This window comes from Microcebus murinus, chromosome 6 (genome assembly GCF_040939455.1).
Source record: "Microcebus murinus isolate Inina chromosome 6, M.murinus_Inina_mat1.0, whole genome shotgun sequence".
In the NCBI taxonomy this organism is placed as follows: Eukaryota; Metazoa; Chordata; class Mammalia; order Primates; family Cheirogaleidae; genus Microcebus; species Microcebus murinus.
The window spans coordinates 3,885,592-3,904,236 of record NC_134109.1 but is presented as its reverse complement, the minus strand read 5'-3'; the positions used below and the strand labels follow the sequence as shown (position 1 = coordinate 3,904,236).

The 18,645-nt window shown below is 45.9% G+C and overlaps 1 protein-coding gene across 2 annotated transcripts in view; it reads left to right on the top strand.

Annotated features, from left to right (window-relative positions):
* The first annotated feature begins 4,808 nt into the window (after positions 1–4,808).
* Positions 4,809–18,645, top strand: part of RCOR1 (REST corepressor 1) — a 129,496-nt gene continuing 115,659 nt past the window's right edge. Inside the window, exons 1-2 of one of the 2 annotated variants that reach the window (XM_012746387.3) lie at positions 4,809–5,342; positions 5,437–5,496. In XM_012746387.3, the coding sequence (XP_012601841.2) occupies positions 5,057–5,342; positions 5,437–5,496 (346 nt within the window). In that variant the 5' untranslated portion in view covers positions 4,809–5,056. The remainder of the gene's footprint in view (positions 5,343–5,436; positions 5,497–18,645) is intronic. The other variant, XM_012746388.3, reaches the window with a different exon arrangement.

The following is an 18,645-nucleotide window of genomic DNA, read 5'->3' as shown; positions in this document are numbered from 1 at the left end:
ATCTCTAAACATACAAAAAAATGAGCCAGGCGTGGGAGGCTGAGACAGGAGTTTGAGGTTACCTTGAACATTGATCATACCACTCAACTCCAGCCTAGCTCTCAAAAAATATATATATAGAAGGCCCAGCATGGTGGCTCACAGCTGTAATCCTAGTACTCTGGGAGGCCAAGGCGGGTGGATCATTTGAGCTCAGGAGTTCGAGACCAGCCTGAGCAAGAGAGAAACCCCGTCTTTACTAAAAAAATAGAAAGAAATTAGCTGGATAATTAAAAATATATACAGGCTGGGCATGGTGGCTCATGCCTGTAATGCTAGCACTCTGGGAGGCCTAGGCGGGAGGATCACTTGAGGTCAGGAGTTCAAAACCAGCCGAGCAAGTGAGACCCCATCTCTACTAAAAATATAAAGAAATTAATTGACCAACTAAAAATATATAGAAAATATTAGCCGGGCATGGTGGCGCATGCCTGTAGTCCCAGCTACTTGGGAGGCCGAGGCAGGAGGATTGCTTGAGCCCAGGAATTTGAGGTTTCTGTCAGCTAGGCTGATGCCATGGCACTCTGGGCCGGGCAACAGAGTGAGAGACTGTCTCAAAAGAAAAAAAAAAAAAAATATATATATATATATATATACACACACACAAAATTATCTGGGCATGGTGGTGCATGCTTGTAGTCTCAGCTTCTCAGGAGGCCGAGGCAGGAGGATTGCTTGAGCCCAGGAGTTTCAGGTTGCTGTGAGCTAGGCTGACTCTAGCCTGGGCAACAAAGTGATACTCTGTCTCAAAAAAAAAAAAAAAAAAAAAATATATATATATATGTATATATAATGGTAATAAACATAATCACAGCAGTAAGAATTATAAAGGCTGTATGTTTAGAAATCAGACAAGGCAGTTTGTACAGGTCCTTGGCCCTCAGCCTCCCAGCATTCCTGGAGCAGCTCTGGCCCTGAGCAGGAGGCTGCATGGCCCTGTGGCTTAGACGTGCTCTCCCTCCAACCCCCCAGGTGCAAGACTCCAGGCAGATGACTTCACCTCTAGGTGCCTCAGTTTCCTCATCTCCAGGGTGGGGATGACATGGTGAAGACAGTGTTTACCTGAGGGGATTAAAAGAGCTCATGGTTTCAGTGCTGAGAGCAGCACCAGGCATAGTTACAGATATTTAGCTATTATTAGGCCTTTCCCTCAGGAGGGAATGTTCTTTCCCCTGTTCTTTGCCAGGTAAATGCCTAGTTATTTGTATCACTCAGGACTCTTTCTAAAATTGATCGATTCGAAAGGCCAGGATTTCAGGCTTGGTCTATGGGGTGGGGAAGTTCAAAGCAGCCTGTCAGTTCCCGGCTTCCCTCTCCCGGACTCAACCCGCCTTTTCCCACACACTGGCGGGGGCAGGGCTCCAAGGGACAGGTGTCCAGGGCGCAAAATGGAAGGAAGGCCTCCCCTCAGGCGCCCCGGGCACCTGGCCTGCCTCACCCCAGTAGGGGCCCTGCCCTAGACGGTCTAGCTCTTCCTGGTCCTTAGGTAGGTCCAGCTCTCAGAAAAAGAGAGATTCTTTCCTGACTTCCATTAACAGTCTCAGAAAGGGCTTGGATGGGCCTGGCTAGGTCACGTGCCCGTGCCTGAGCCAATCACGGAAGCCAGGAGGCTCGGGGGCTCTGATTGGCCATGCCTGGGTCACGTGCTGCCCGGAGCTGTGGCTACTTGCAAGCTGCCTCCCCCAGAGGAGGAGGAGGCTGGGGAGGAGGTACCTTGGGAAGGATGCTGGGCTGACAGATCAGGACTCCTCGTCCCACGTGTCCAGCGTCTCTGTTGGGTTTCAGTTGTTCCAGGGCCCTCTGCTCACTGGGGCTGGCTCCTGCCCTGTGTACCGAGGCCTGTATCCCCTATCATTCATTCATGTGTCCGCGCATTCATTCCCTGCGCGAGTGTTTAATGAGCACCTACTACGTACCAGGCGAGCAGAAGGGGAAAGGCCAGGGAGGAACCCCAACAATTGCAGGTTGCAAGGGGGGTGGAGGCTGCCAAGGAGGCCGAGGGGAAGTGGCCTGTGAGGTAGGAGGCCAGGGGAGCACCGTGCCCCGAGCCGCCGGGAGGCTCAGCGAGACCCAGAGTGACCCCCAGGTTGGGCGGCGGCAGCCAGGCCGCGGGTGACCTTGGCAAGAGCTGAGGCGTGGGGACACAGCCCTGCTGGGTGGGGCGAGGACACTGGGCAGGCAGGCGCGGAGCAGGCAGGCGCGGACAGGCCCGCGGGGGAGCGTGCCTGGGGGGGCCGTGGGGAGATGGCCCCGAGGCGGGAGAGGGCTGGGGAGCACGGGGCAGTCTCCCCTTTGTGTGGGAGAAGCCGGCCTGGGTCACCAGAGAGGGGGCGATGGCACAGGAAGGCGGAGAGGTGACGGGGTGCCGAGGCCGGGAGAGCGGGCCTGCGTTTGTGGGTTTGGGCCTGGAAGGGGAGAGAGGTGCAGCCCGACGGCCTCAGCTTTCGAGGCTGGGGGCCGGGCACAAGGGGCTGCGGGAGGAGTAAGGCGAGGGGAGAAGGCGTGAGTCGGGGCGTCTCACCGAAGATCACGCCAGGCTGCTGGCCCTGGGAAGAGCCAGGCGAGGAGCGGGACCACAGCCGCCCGCCCGAGGGCTGCGCGGGCCTCACCCGCCCAAGCTGCAGGCAGGCGAGCTTCCTCGTGGACCCAGAGAGGCGCTGGGGAGATGGACTCTATAAAAACCCGTGGGCCGGCAGGGAGGTGCTATCACCTGCTTTTTATGGACGAGAAATCTGAGAGGTTGCAGGCCAATGCACTGCCCGTGTCGCACTGCAGCCAAGAGGAACTAGAATAGAGTCTGACAATTGTTAGGTGTTAATATTTGTTGAAGAAAAAAAAAAAGTGCATGGCTGGAAGGTCCACTGATGCACCCATACTGGTAACCCAGCCATGGAGGGGGCCCCCACTCGGGGGGTTGGTGGGTGCGCAGGGTGACCCAGTGTGTCCTGCCATCCCCGCTGCCCTCTTTGGCCTTGGTGGGAACCAGAGACACCAAGCCAGCCAGGCAGAGGGCTCTTAGCCTCCCTCCTCACACAGCGCTCACCTCTGCGTGAGTCACAGGCCTCAGTCGGGAGGCCCAGCCCAGATGCCACCCGGGTTCCAACCCTTGCCTCTGCCGCCTGTACACTGCCCAGACCAGCCGACAGGGAGAATGGGGCGCACACCTGCTGCGCCTGGGCTCTCCAAGGACAGCGGGGTCCTTCTGCGGGAAGTTCAGGAGCTGCGACCCTGAACTTGGCGGGAGTTGGGGGTGCGGTGGGGACAGGGCTTCTCTAAGGGTAGGGCTCCGAGCCCTGTTTCATACAGGCCACTTAGGCAGAAGTGAACGTGGCCACTTCAGTGAAGTTAATAATGATGGTTCATGCTGCAGAAAATGTGCTATAGAAAACCCTGCTTATTTATTCAGGCTCGAAAACCATAGAACTCCCGATTTCTCCCTTGTAGCTATTTATATCCTGAGCTGGTCCCCATATTAAGCTCAGGTTTGAAGTAACTTAAAAGAAAAGCAGCCATCCCCTGCTCAAAAAAAAAAGAGGAAAAGAAAGACTTCATGTACAGCTCTTCCCTGGTCTAATTACGAACAGCCCGTTGTTTGGGGGCGGCGTTGTTTCGGGGGTCGGTGGGGGTGGGGAGGCACACGGTCCCCCCGCCCCCCATACGGCCGCAAAGCAGTCCCGGGGCGGCCGGCGAACACTGCCCGGGCCGGGGGCGTCCCAGGCGGGGTCTCGGCCGACCCCGGCCCTCGGGGTACGCCGTGGCATCCATCCCTCGCAGGGGTGCCGGGGGCGGAGCGGGGGAGGCAGGGCAGGCGACAGATCCGGAAAAGTGGCTGCTCTTGCCTCGGAGGAAGTAGACCCCCCTCCCCTACCAAGGGCTTGGGATGAAAAACAGCTTCTTCCTCTTCACCCTTCCTGGCCCCCAGCCCACGTCACCGCGCCGGGGCTTCACCCGGCCTTGGGGGACGCTCGGCCGTCCGGGGCCCGCCGGGGCCGGGGCCGGGCCGGGGGCGGGGGTGGCCCTGGCCGCCGGCAACTCGGCAGCTCCGGAGACTCCAACCGCCCCCCGCCCAATTAGCGGAGAGCACCCCCGCGCCGCAGCTCCCACCGCGCTTCGCGGGGGCTGTCACCTGGGAAGCCTGCCCGCCCCGCGGCGCCCCGGCCCCGGCTCGTCCCCAGGCCCCTTGGGAAAGGCGGGGGCGCACTTAGTTTCTTCCAATTAGTTTCCCCTCTTTGTATAGACCCATTCAAACCGCGGTCGGTAATCCTCCGCGCGAGGGGAAAGTAGTCCCGACCTTGCGTTCAATTTCTATTCTCGCGTCGGCACATTTTACTTTCTAAAGCCGAAGGGACGCCCAGTGGGGGCCTTCGGAGAATGTGGGGGGCCGAGGCCGCGGGAGGCGCACACAGGTGGCAGGGGTAGGGGCCGCGGCAGGGGGAGGGGCGGGGAGGGCAGCGAACTCCTCGCTATTGCCTAGAGAGATGGATCATGGGGCGTAGAGAGATTGCAAACCTCAAACCACGTACAGTGGGCGATACGCGTCAACCGAACCTAACCAACGGAAGCCCGGAGCCTCCCCCTCCCTGCTCTCCCGCCCCGGGCCCCTGGACAGACGGGCGTGCGCAGCCAACCCGGCCGCCGCTCGCCGTCCAAATCCCACAAGAGCCAATGGGAGCGCGGGGGGCGGAGCCATCGCGAGCCGGGTTCGGCTGCGCGCGGCCCTCCCCCCGCGCGCCCCAGGCCCCGCCCCCCGCCCTCCCCGCTCGCTGCTCCCGGAGTAGTTGGTGCCAGTGAAGTGCGGGAGGCGATGAGAGCGAAAGTTGCGCTGGGCTCGGCGCTGGGGGCTTGAAGCGGCTCCGCGCTCCGCCCGCCTGGGCCTCCCCCAGCGCCAACTCGTGCGCGTGGGCTCCCGCCGCGCCCGCCGGCCCCGCGCCCACCCGCGCCCCCTCCCCCCGGCCCGGCGACCCCTCCTCAGGAGCCGCGGGTCCCCGCCACTTTCGCCCGGCCCCGGCCCCCGCCGATGCCGGCCATGGTGGAGAAGGGCCCCGAGGTCTCAGGGAAGCGGAGAGGGAGGAACAACGCGGCCGCCTCGGCTGCCTCAGCCGCCGCCGGCTCGGCAGCCACCGGCTCGGCCGCCTCCGCCCCGGCCGCCGTCGCCTCCGCCCCGGCCGTCGCCGCCTCCGCCTCGGCCGCCGCCCCCAATAATGGCCAGAATAAAAGTTTGGCGGCGGCGGCGCCCAATGGCAACAGCAGCAGCAACTCCTGGGAGGAAGGCAGCTCGGGCTCGTCCAGCGACGAGGAGCACGGTAGGTGGCAGCCGCCCCGGGCCCCGCGGCCCCCGTGGCCCCCGCGCCCCGCGCCCCCGGCCCCGCTGACCGCCGTGCTCTGCTTCCCCCGCAGGTGGCGGCGGCATGAGGGTCGGACCCCAGTACCAGGCGGTGGTGCCCGACTTCGACCCGGGTGAGTAGCCCCCCGGGCCGGGCCGCGCGCCGAGCCCCTCGCCGGCCGGCGGAGGGGAGGAGCTGGGCCCCAGACCCCGGCGAGCCCGAGGGGCGGCAGCCCGTCGGCAACTTTCTTTTTGTGTGTGTGTTGGCCCCGCCGGCCGCGGGGAGAGCAGCAGGGCGAGAGCGAGGAGGAACACGCACACGCGTGTTCTGCAAACGTGCCTGTGCACGCGGGGGAGGCCCAGGTCGCCCCGGTCGGGCCGGCGCAGCTGCCCCCCGCGCCTCCGAGGAATGGGGGCGGCGCCTTACCTGGCTTGGGGGCGTTGGGGGGTCCCGGCGTCCAGGTGAGCTGCGCCTCGGCCAGGAGTCGAGGTGGCAGTGCCGGAGAGTTAGCGTCCTGCGAGCGCCCCGGACGTAGGACGTCCCCAAACCCCTTTCTCAGCACCCTTTCCCAGTGTTGCCCGCATGCCTGTCCCTCGTCCAGCCTGGGCTCTTGCTGGCTCCAGACTCCGCTCCCATCCTGAGGGCAAGAAGCATAACGACCCCCAGAACCAGTTAATAAAAGAAGTGTGCTTTACAGAGGGTGCCTGCCTGGGGAAGAGAGGCTGCTGTGTGGCAGTTTGATTTTAGGACCTATTTTGTAAATGTGGGCATTTCCTTTTTTTTTTTTTTTTGAGGAAGAGATTGTGAAAGAGTAGAACCATCAGAACCTTTAGCCTAACAAATGATTTCCACCTACAAGAGATCCCTACACCCTAGAATGGAACATTTACTTCCCTTGCTGCTGCTGCTCTGTGTGGAAGAAAATTTAAAGTGGTACAAGAAAAAAAAAATCTAGTCAGACAAAGGAATTCGTCAGATTTTAATGCGTGAGATTCTAGCCTGTCTCCGTGTAAGACTGTCTTTAAAGGTTTTTGGTATAGAAAATGTTTGAAAGGACGTGGGTTTTATTTCAAGAACAAAATTCAAAAGAGCATCTTGTAAAGGTGGAGTTAACAGTCCTCCCTGGTTGTAGGGTTTTAGAACTGTAGGTTCCCTATGTAGATTGTAACACAAGTTTATTTGAAAAATAAATGCACAGATGCTTTTCCTTGGAAACAAGACTGCAGAAAATTGCAAGGATGTAGTCATTGAGAAAGGCGTTGCTCTTAAGTTGTTATTAAGGAACTAAACTCTGGATGTATTTGAAGTGAGAATGCATAGGGGTCCTGAGTGAGTTCTTGGGCAGTCTGGAAATAAATGACTTTTCCTAAATTTACTTTCTAAATTTTGATTTGTTGATTTAAATCTCTTAAATTTACGTAATCTAACATCCATAATTGTATTCGTTTTAAACCCATGTTAGTGTATTTTTATAGTTTCCCCTTCCCCCACATTTTCCTTTTTTGGTAGTCACTTATCGGGCTTTTTCTCTTCTATGCATGGCTCCTCCATTCCATGGTTGGCCACCAGGGGAAGCATACTGTTTTTTGGTTACAGTTGACCCTATCTTCATTTTGTAGGTCAAGTCTATCTTTGCTTTAATACACGGAACGTAAAGCTTGTCACCAAGTTTCTCTCACCTATTTTTAAAAATCAACTTGCACAAATCTTTGAGTAAGTTGGTCGATTTTTGATACATTTTTGTTACGTTAATTTTGAAAGCTTTAAGTATGTCAGATGTGACTAAGGAAAAGGGCACATTTGATAACAACAGGAATTAGATTTCTGACATTCATCTAAATATGGATGTCTAGCTCTGCATTGTTGGTAATGAGTCTGATTACTTTGCAGTTGTACTCTTTGAAACAGCAAATGTAATATTTTGAACTGTTTTTGCACTTTTGATGTAATAGGCACAAACATAAACTTGCTAGAGACCATTCTAAAAAGGAAAACATCCTAAGTACTCTGCTGCATAAATCTTACTGCCAATTGATTGAGTCTTGATATTAACATCCCCAAAATTTCTTACTTTGTGTTTGTTTTTAATCTGGAAAGGAATCTTAACTGGTATGAAACAATTTCAAATACTGTTTTGCCAACATGAGCAGTGGGGACACTTTCCTAGATATGGCTGAAAATTGATAGACTTTACTATTTCCTAATTTTTTTTTTTTTTTTTTTGAGACAGAGTCTCACTCTGTTGCCCGGGCTAGAGTGCTGTGGCGTCAGCCTAGCTCACAGCAACCTCAAACTCCTGGGCTCAAGCGATCCTCCTGCCTCAGCCTCCCGAGTGGCTGGGACTACAGGCATGTGCCATCGTGCCTGGCTGTTTTTTTCTATATATATTAGTTGGCCAATTAATTTGTTTCATTTATAGTAGAGACGGGGGTCTCGCTCTTGCTCAGGCTGGTTTCGAACTCCTGACCTTGAGCAATCCGCCCACCTTGGCCTCCCAGAGTGCTAGGATTATAGGCGTGAATGGCCCCCTAATTTTTTTAAATGTGTGTTTTCACTTACAGTCTAAGGAAAGGGGAGATTTCCATTTTGGAATAAATATGGTATGGCATGTTTGTTTCATGGGAAAAAAATTTTGGAGGGGTCTTCAGGCTTAAGATTGTTTCTTTCCATGAGTATACAGTAGGAGGAGCAATAAGAAATTGAGGATGTGATTACTACTCCTTTTCCTTTCTCACTGCCTGAGTTTTGAGTGCATCTTTGTTCTTTTGCCAGAACTTGAACAGACTAGTGGACATAAAACCCATCAGGAAGCTTTTCTTCTTTTTTTAAATCTAGTGTTTAAAAAATTCATAGTAAAGGTGTGTCAGTTGAAGAAGTTGATTTTAATTTTTTTTTTTAGTTAGATTTTTATTATTTGCAGTATCCCAGCTTGACCCTATTTAGCTTTAAAAGCAAATGGTTGGAGCTAAGGCCACCCAATGTTTCCTATATAGTCTAAGGAAGATTTATTTGTCATCCCTCACAAATAGTGAATAAAATGGACATAGCACCTTAGTCCTAAAATGCTGATTTTAGATTTCTTATAATGAAGACCTAGACTAGATGAGTAAAGTATGGCGTAGCTTGGTATTAAAATACTATCTCTGTTTGCAGTAAAAGAAAATTAGTTTTACCTATTAGAGTTAAAACAAAAACCAGAGTGCAGCCCTACTTATTTAACTTAGGCTTTGTTCTTACATGTGGTGTCCAGACTGTCTTGTTGCTACAGAGTATGCTGAGTTGTCACTGATTTCTTGTGGAGTTTAGTAGTCATAGGATCGAGTAAGAGGCAGGATGCTTGTCTATCCTACCTCTGGTTAGTTCATTCCTACACAAGCAAACCATCACTTAGTTTGAAATGAGTAGTGTTTTTCTATAAAAATATGTGAATGGTTCATTCTTCCCAGAGGAGGCGGAGCCTCTAATTAAAAAAAAATAGTGTGAATGTTCCCATGGTCTTACCAATAAGCATGCAAAGGAAAACTCTATAGACGATCTATCTGTCTATGTTTTTGGAGACAGGGTCTTGCTCTGTCACCCAGGCTGGAGTGGAGTGCTGAGGCATCATAGCTCACTGCATCCTCGAACTTCTGGACTCAAGTGGTCTTTCTGCCTCAGTCTCCTGAGTAGCTGGGCCTACAGGCGTATGACCATGTCCAGCTAATTTTTTAAACTTTGTAGAAATGGGGTCTTGCTGTTGCCCATACTGGTCTGAACTCCTGGCTTAAACCTATCCTCCTGCCTCAGTGTCCCAAAGTGCTGGGATTACATGTGTGAGCCACTTTGCCCAGTTTACAGCCAATATATTTCTCATATGTTTGGTACTTTTCCTCTTTGTTGTCTTTTAGCTAGAAGAGGACAGTGTCTTTTAGCTAGAGGAGGACAGGGTTTTAAGGTTGGCTCAAGTTATTTGCTTCCTGAAATGTGCTCTTATGTCAACCTCTGTTTTCAGTATCACAGTTTAATAATATTAAAATTAAGGACTCTACAGAAGAGGGAATTGTCAGTGGTAAATACTTTTGAAGTAATGGTCCTTTAGAAAAGCAGTCTTTATTTTGAATATTGAATCCCATATATTTATCTTACTTTTCCCCCATGAATTCACAAGACACCGATGGATCCAATATATTTAATCACATCCGAAAATATGTGGTTATTATTGGCTTAACTGTCACTTCAGAGTTGACTTGTATTAGAAAAATGTTATACTTTCATGTGGAATAGATAATTTTATTGAACAGGGTGTCTTGATCTGCTTTTCATTTGCTTTCACTGGGGATTCTATGTTCTTCTTTGGACACACTATTTTCATTGTAAAAAAACCATTTTATAGGTATGCTAAAATTTGTAGGTAATGGTGATCAGTGCTTTGTGATTTAAACATACTTTAAGCCTTGAAGTAGTGTTCATCCAGATGAATAATGGGAGGGTCAGAGTTTTAGCAGGTAATGATGAATCTTGTGAATGATCGGCTTCATTAGATAGTGTGATAAGGAGACACCCAAAGCTAGTGGTCAGGAGATTGAATGTCCTTTTTCTTTCTTTCTTTCTTTCTTCTTCTTTTTTTCTTTTTTTTTTGTGAGAGTCTCACTCTGTTGCCTGGGCTGGAGTGCCATGGTGTCAGCCTAGCTCATAGCAACGTGAAATTCCCAGGCTCAAGCGATCCTCCTGCCTCAGCCTGCCAAGTAGCTGGGACTACGGGCGCTTGCCACCACACTCACAAGTTTTTTCTATTGCTAGTGGGTATGGGGGTCTCACTCTTGATGAGGCTGGTCTCAAACTCCTGACCTCAAGTGATCTTCCAGCCTCGACCTCCCAGAGTGCTGGGATTACAGGTGTGAGCCACCTCCCCTGGCCTGAATGTCCTATCTCTATGTATAAGAAGGTGACAGAGGGTAGAGCTGGTCATTTTATTCCAGGGGCCTCAGTTTCCTCAGTCATGAATCAGTAGCAGTTTCATCATGAATAGTCTATGATTATGTCACTTACATTAGCAAAAAGAGTATCTTTTTAAGTTCATGTTTGTTTCAGAAGCAATATAGACTAGACTGAGAGCTTGGGCTGTGTGAGTTGTCAGTCTGGGTTCAGATCCTGGCAGTGCCCCTGCCAACTGAGTGTTGACCCTAGGCTAGTTACTTTGCTTGAGCGTGCGTGCGTGCATTCGTTCGTTCATTTGTTCTTTCTTTCTTAGAAAATATATTAAATCTTTTTAATTTAAAAAAAAATTTTTTAAAAATTTTCTTTTTTTTTTTTTTTTTTTTTTTTTACTTTTAAAGAGATTTATTCTGAGCCAAATTTGAGGACCATGACCCGGAGCCACTGCCAAGAGGCCTTGGGCAAGTGGACTCCTAAAAATTTTCTTTAGCCTTGTGAATTTACTTGAGCTTTCATTTGTAAAATACAGATGATAGAACTTCATCCTTAAAAGAAGGAATTAACTGAGTTAATATATGTAATATACTTAGCATTAGTGCCTGGCACACGGTGAGTGCTAAGTAAACATTTTCTGCTTTCCATATTTTAATTATTATTCATAATTAAACCTAAGTTCCTGCATCATCTGCTTTATTGCATAGGTAAGACTGGATTATAATGAAGCCATTGATGTGAATGCAGATCCATGCACTGAGATACTGGAAGATGATTTCTTTTAAATTCCATGAACCTGCTACAATTTAAATTAATACCCTTTCCTGGAAGAGAGAGACCTAGTCCAAAACTTTTATATAGCAGAGAAGAACACTGAGGTTCAGTGAAACTAGGTGAACTTCTTCAGATCAAGTTTCTGGATAGTACAGAAAAAACCTTGAATCCAGCCCTGGGCCAGAAGAAGTGCACATTAATTGGGTTTCAAGTTATAAAGTTTTGGCTCTAAACTTTTAAATTCTTGTTTTTGAGAGTTAATGCTTTTGAGGTAGGGCCCTTCTATCACAATACTTGGGTGATGGCCATGATTAAGAGGTTAGCTGGTTGAGGATCACCAGGGCAGAGTTGTTTTAAAAGCAGTGTTAAAGGTCATTTGTACTGAAGAAATTTAGGATTACTCTCAGAAAGTCATTTTCTTTGGCATTATAAAGTTCTATGGGTAATTTAGTTGAAAAACTTAGTGTTTGAAGTTGAAACATCAAATTTCTGTCCAAGTTACTGTATTCTTCCCTAATTTATTGTGCTTTATGTGTTTTCCCCTCGGTTACATAGACTGTTGTAATTAACTTATATTTTAGCTCTCACTTTCTTCTGAGCCTTTCTTCAGAGGTTCCATGCATACTATAAAAATAAGAAATGAGGCTTCTATTTGTCTCCTTTCCCTAATGAAAAACAGTGACCTTTGCTAAGGTCAGTTTAGTTTAGTTTAGTTAGTATTTTTGTTAAAAATTGCTTGAAGCCAGAATGGTGGCTCACACCAGTAATCCTAGCACCCTAGGAGGCCGGGGCAGGAGGATTGCTTGAGCTCAGGAGTTTGAAACCAGCCTGAGCAAGAGTGAGACCTGGTCTCTACTAAAAATAGAAAAATTTTTTTAGCCGGGTATGGTGGTGTATGCCTGTAGTCCAAACTACTTGGGAGGCTGAGGCAGGAGAATTGCTTGAGCCCAGGAGTTTGAGGTTACTGTGAGCTATTTTGACGCCACGCCACTCTAGCCTGGGCAAGAGAGTGAGACTGTCTCAATCAATCAGTCAATACATACATACTACAGCTTGAAACAATTTTTAGAAGAGGGCGTCTCTGTGGCAGCACAGAAGACTGAAATGGGTAGGAATTGAGGATTAGATACTGATTCAGTGATTTGGAATGAATTAATTCCTACAGCTAAATAGCAATTGTGAAAACTGTGACTCTAAAAATGATAGGGGGTCCTTGCCTGCGAGAGGGGCCACTGCGTTGGTTCTCTGGGGCTTGGACCCTGGCTAGCCAGAAAATAAACCTCCTCTTGTGTGATTGCAAAAAAAAAAATAAATAAAAAAAAAAAAAATAAAAATGATAGGGGTGTAGTTGCAGTATAATTTTTCCTGTTTTACGTTCTGGAGGTTTTATTAATTGCATATATCTAACTCTGGTTGGCTATTATGGTTTCTGTTGTTGACTTTTAAAACTGGAGGATTTTAAAGTGGTTTAAGATGATAAAAAGTGTTTTTCTAAAATGTTAGGAAGAAAATATTTAAAATAACGTTAAAATGTCATGTAAACGAAATGCTAACAGTAAGCTCTAAAACTCCAATTGTTTCCCCAATTAGTCAAAATCTTTAAATACGTTGATCTTAGTAAAAATTGCACACTAGACATAATAATTATTTGAAGTTTCTGGATTTTCCCTGTTTCATGGTTATCAGAGAGAAAATTGTAGTATTCATCTAATCCTTTCTGTTTTCTAGATGAGGAAAATAAGGCCTCCAGAGATAAAGTTACTTAGTTTGTCTGTCTTTCATTACCTAATCATTAAAAGTATCTCAAGGTAGACGATTTACTTAGGGTCATATGAGGACAAACTTTTATTGTTTTATATATTTTAGGGCCTCATTATCTGGGTACAATAACTGGCAGCAGTAATATATGTTCATTTTATTTTATTTTATTTATTTATTTTTTATTTTTTTTAATTTTTTTTTGAGACAGAGTCTCGCTTTGTTGCACAGGCTAGAGTGAGTGCCGTAGCACCAGCCTAGCTCACAGCAACCTCAAACTCCTGGGCTCAAGCGATCCTCCTGCCTCAGCCTCCCGAGTAGCTGGGACTACAGGCATGCGCCGCCATGCCCGGCTAATTTTTTCTATATATATTAGTTGGCCAATTAATTACTTTCTATTTATAGTAGAGACGGGGTCTCACTTTTGCTCAGGCTGGTTTCGAACTCCTGACCTCGAGCAATCTGCTCTCCTCAGCCTCCCAGATTGCTAGGATTACAGGCGTGAGCCACCGCGCCCAGCCAAAACATAATTTTTAAATAGAAAAAAGCTTATAGAATAAGGATACATTTGATCTTAGCCAAAAGACTGAGAAGTGATAGAATAAGGATGTAAGAAAGTATTTTTGTGTAGCTCTACAGTGTGTTTGTGTTTAAAGCTCAGTTTTATTACAAAAGTCAAAAAGTAAAAAATTTATAAAATACAGTTACAATAAGCTAAGCTTAATTTATTGAGGAAAGAAAATTTTTTTTTTTTTTTTATAAATTTAGTGTGGTCTAAGTGTTTACAGTGTTTATAAAGTCTGTGGTGGTGTACAGTAATGTCCTAGGCCTTCACATTCACTTACCACTCACTCATGGACTTACCCAGAGCAACTTCCAGTCCTGTAAGCTCTATTCATGGTAAGTGCCCTACATAGGTGTACCATTTTTTTAAATCTTTTATGCTGTATTTTTACCGTACCTTTTCTGTGTCAGATATGTTTAGATGTACAAACACCAGTGTGTTACAATTGCCTACAGTATTCAGTGCAGTAACGTGCTGTACAGGATTGTAGCCTAAGAGCAATAGCTCATACCATATAGTCTATGAGTGTACTGGGTTATACCGTCTAGGTTTGTGTAAGTACACTCTATGATGATTGCATGATGAACTCGCCTAATGAAGCATTTCTCAGAATGTATCCCTGTCATTAAGCAGTGTTTAACTATATAGTGTTATATAGGCTACCCTGTAGCTTAACTATAACATTTAGATACCTTGTATCACTGCCCACCTCTGTATGTTTTTCTATAGATTTACATTGAATTTGAGCTGTGAAATGAATTTAAGAACCATGTCTTTAATAAGATGTGAAATGATGAATTAAAACCTCTAAGAGTAATTTTTAAAAACTCTTGGTTTCCCCTGTAGCTGTCTGGTTAGTGTTGTTCTGCAACTAATCTCTCTCCCTTGTGTATTATTCCCATCTCCCATCATCTGCCAGAAACCAAGCAAACCCCTCCCCCCACAAAACCAATGTATACTTACCTGACCCTTTAACAACTCAGGGGTTAGTGTTGCTGAGCACCAGTATACTCAGAAGTACACATATAATTTTTGACTCTCCCAAAACTCTGCTAATAACCTACTGTTAACTGGCAGCCTTACAGATAATATAGTTGATTAACATATATTTTGTATGATATATGTATTATATACTATATTCTTATAATAAAGTGAGAGAAAAGGCTTGGGCTAGAGTGCCGTGGTGTCGGTCTAGCTCACAGCATCCTCAAACTCCTGGGCTCTAGCGATCCTACTGCCTCAGCCTCCTGAGTAGCTGGAACTACAGGTATGTGCCACCATACCTAGCTAATTTTTTCTGTATATTTTTGGTTGTCTAGCTAATTTCTTTCTATTTTTTAGTAGAGATGGGGTCTTGCTCTTGCTTAGACTGGTCTTGAACTCCTGACCTTGAGCGATCTTCCCACCTCAGCCTCCCAGAGTGCTAGGATTACAGGCATGAGCCACCAGGCTGGCCAAGAAAAGAAATTTTTATTAAGAAAATCATAAGGAAGAGAAAATATAGTTACTATTTATTACCATTATTCATTGTCTTTTTGTCGACTAGGGTGAGAAGGAAAAGGATAGGTTGATTTTGCTGTCTTGGGTGGCAGAATTGAAAGACATTCCACATATAAGTGGACCTGGGCAGTTGAAACCCATGTTGTTCAAGGGTCAGCTGCATTTCTTCATGTTATTAGGTAATTTTGTTCTGTTTTTCAAAGACCAGAGTATATGTACTTAGAGCCTTATTCTAATTGACTAGGATTTGAGATTTGCCATATTTGTTTTCATCATAGCATAATTTAAGTAAGGACTAGTTTAAAGATTGATTTTAAAGGCTTGCGTTGTACCTAAACCTCAGGCATTTCTGTGAGTCTCTGCTTCTGAAATTGGCTATGTTTCAGCAGTTTCATCTAGTGGCCGAGAAGGACTACCTGATGGATGGCCTTATGTCTGAAGAGGTTTAATGTAAATTTTTGGGTTGGCTCAGGATTCTTACTCACTTTAACTTAGGGTATTTCTGTTCTGTTTTATGTACACTCTCACCGAATATCATAGTTCCTGCTTTACCTATTTGGCTTAGAAGCTTCTGGGATTGGTGTTCTGCTTTCAGAGTTAGCAAAGATATAGGGAGATCAGGATAGGAGGAGTGAGGAGTAAGTAGTTAGTTAGCTAATCTGGTCTTAGTACCATAAAGTCTTCTGGGAACTAATGGTGTCAGGTACTTTTGGTTTATTTGAGGATGGTAGCATAGTGTTTTTAGCCACCAGCTCAGGTTAAGGCTCATCTTCTGTTAACTTGTCATAGCTAAGCAGTGGGTCTGAGTTTTATAAGAATATGTGCTTGGTTTGGCTGATTTTATTAAATAGGCATTTTGTAATGGACATTTGATAATTAAGCAGTAACGGCAACAATTTAAGAAATAGGGACCCAAGGAAATATGGACTTTTAAGTTGCAGTAAAAGGCTGATTTTCCCTATTTTTTCTGTCTTCTAATGAATTTGTATGGATTAGAGATGCACATCTTATATAATTTTTTCTTTTAAATAGAGGTGAAAGTTACATAACAAAATCATTTTAAAGTGAACGATTCACTTACGTTCAGTGCACTCATATTGCTGTGCAGCTACCACCCCTGTCTAGTTCTAAAACATTTTCTTTATCCTGGAATAAAATCCCTATCCATTGAATGACCATGAGTTACTTCTCATTTTTCTCTCTCCCCAGCCCCTGGCAATCCCCAACCTCATTTTTGTCTCTGTGGATTACTTACCTGGATATTTCATATAAACGGATATATGTTTCTGGCTTCTTTCACTTAGCATAATGTTTTTAAGGTTCATCCACATTGTAGCTGGTGTCAGTATCAGTACTTAATTGATTTTTATGGCTGAATAATATTTCACTTTTGTGTATCAGAATTTGTTTATCCATTCATTTGTTGATGGACATTTGGGTTATTGCCACCCTTTGACTGTTGTGGACGGTGTTTCTGTGAAACAGTCCAGTATAGGTATTTGTTTATCTGCTTTCATTTTGGGGAAGATAAATATTTAGGAATGGAATTGCTGGGTCATAGAGCAATTTAGTGTTTAACTTTTTGAGGCACTGCCAAATTATTTTCCATAGTGGCAGAACCATTTTTTATTCTTCTGCCATCAATGTGTGAGACGTTCAGTTTTTCTACATCCTTAAATTTCAGTCTAGATTTTCTTTGTAATTATCTGGAGCTGTGCTGTAGATAATAATGTAGCCACTAGCTACATGTAACTATTTAGATTAATTAAAATTAAAATTCAGTTCTTCTGTCACACTAGGTACATTTTAGATGCTCAACAGTCCTATGTAGCTACTGGCTACCATATTGGACTACTCAAAACATTTTTTTTTTTTTTTTTTTTTTTTTTGAGACAGAGTCTCACTTTGTTGCCCAGGCTAGAGTGAGTGCCGTGGCGTCAGCCTAGCTCACAGCAACCTCAAACTCCTGGGCTCGAGTGATCCTTCTGCCTCAGCCTCCCGGGTAGCTGGGACTACAGGCATGCGCCACCATGCCCGGCTAATTTTTTATATATATATCAGTTGGCCAATTAATTTCTTTCTATTTATAGTAGAGACGGGGTCTCGCTCTTGCTCAGGCTGGTTTTGAACTCCTGACCTTGAGCAATCCGCCCGCCTCGGCCTCCCAAGAGCTAGGATTACAGGCGTGAGCCACAGCGCCCGGCCGTCAAAACATTTTTAAAATTTATTTTTTTAGAGACTGGTTCTTGCTCTTGCTGAGGCTGATGTCGAACCCCTGACCTCAAATGATTCTCCCGCCTTGGCCTCTCAGAGTACTAGGATTGCAAGTGTGAACCACCATGCCCAGCCTAGAATAGAACATTTCTGTCATTCCAGTAAATTCAGTTGGGCAGCAATGATAGAGATTCTGATGGGCTGAAAGCTTCCTTATTATTTTTATAATCAGATCAGAAGTCTTGCCTCTTTTATCAAAGGGCATGATGAAATTTAAGATTGGTACAGCTGATAAATATGCCACCTGTGTAATGAATTCCTCTCATGGGATATTTGTTAAAATATTGCTATTAAGATGTTCAAAATAAGATTCTTTGAAAAAGCAAGTAGAATGGAAAGCTTAGGAGAACTTTATTTTTTGAGGTGGTTATTTGGTACCTAATTAAACTAAAACAAATGATGATTAAGATGGATGGGTTAAAGGTAAACATAGGACTTAAAAAACCAGCAATATGAAGGCTTAGCCTTGTCTTGAAAGATGTGATTCTTTTTTGTTGTTGTTTTATTTTGAGACAGAGTCTCTGTTGTCAGGTTGGTTTCGAACTCCTGACCTTGAGCAGTCCTCTTGCCTAGGGCTCCCAGAGTGCTAGGATTACAGGTGTGAGCCACTGCGCTTGGCCCAGATGTGATTCTTAAAAACAGCCCTACTGAGGTATAATTGGCAGACAATAACTACACGTATTTATTTATTTATTTATTTTTATTTTTTTTGAGACAGAGTCTCAGTTTGTTGCCCAGGCTAGAGTGAGTGCTGTGGCATCAGCCTAGCTCACAGCAACCTCAAACTCCTGGGCTCAAGCAATCCTGCTGCCTCAGCCTCCTGAGTAGCTGGGACTACAGGCATGCACCACCGTGCCTGGCTAATTTTTTGTATATATATTTTTAGTTGGTCAATTAATTTCTTTCTATTTTTAGTAGAGACGGGGTCTCGCTCTTGCTCAGGCTGGTTTTGAACTCCTGACCTCAAGCAATCCTCCCGCCTCGGCCTCCCAGACTGCTAGGATTACAGGCGTGAGCCACCGCACCCGGCCAGAAAATAACTACACGTGTTTAAAGTGTATAATTACATATATATTAGGCTGCTTGAAGTCACATTGCTCAGTGATGCTCTGTTCAGTCTTTTTTTGTTTCATTTTGAATACAGTAGTCCCTCCATCTGCGGTTTTGCGTTTATGATTTCACTTACTCCCCAACAACTGTGGTCTGAAAATAGTTGAGTATGGTACTATATTTTGAGAGAGACCATATTTACATAACTTTTATTATAGTATATTGTTATAATTGTTCTACTCTTAATTATTGTTAATCTCTTACTGTGCTTAATTTAGAAGTTGAATTTTATCATAGGAAAAATAGTATATATATAGGATTTCACACAGTTTAAGAGTATTGGGAAAAAAAAACAGTATTGGAACATATCCCCTGTGGATAAGAGGAGACTCTATTTTTTGTTGCTGTATCTACAAATTTTCTGGTCTTCAGTGTCTAATCTGCCTTTATATA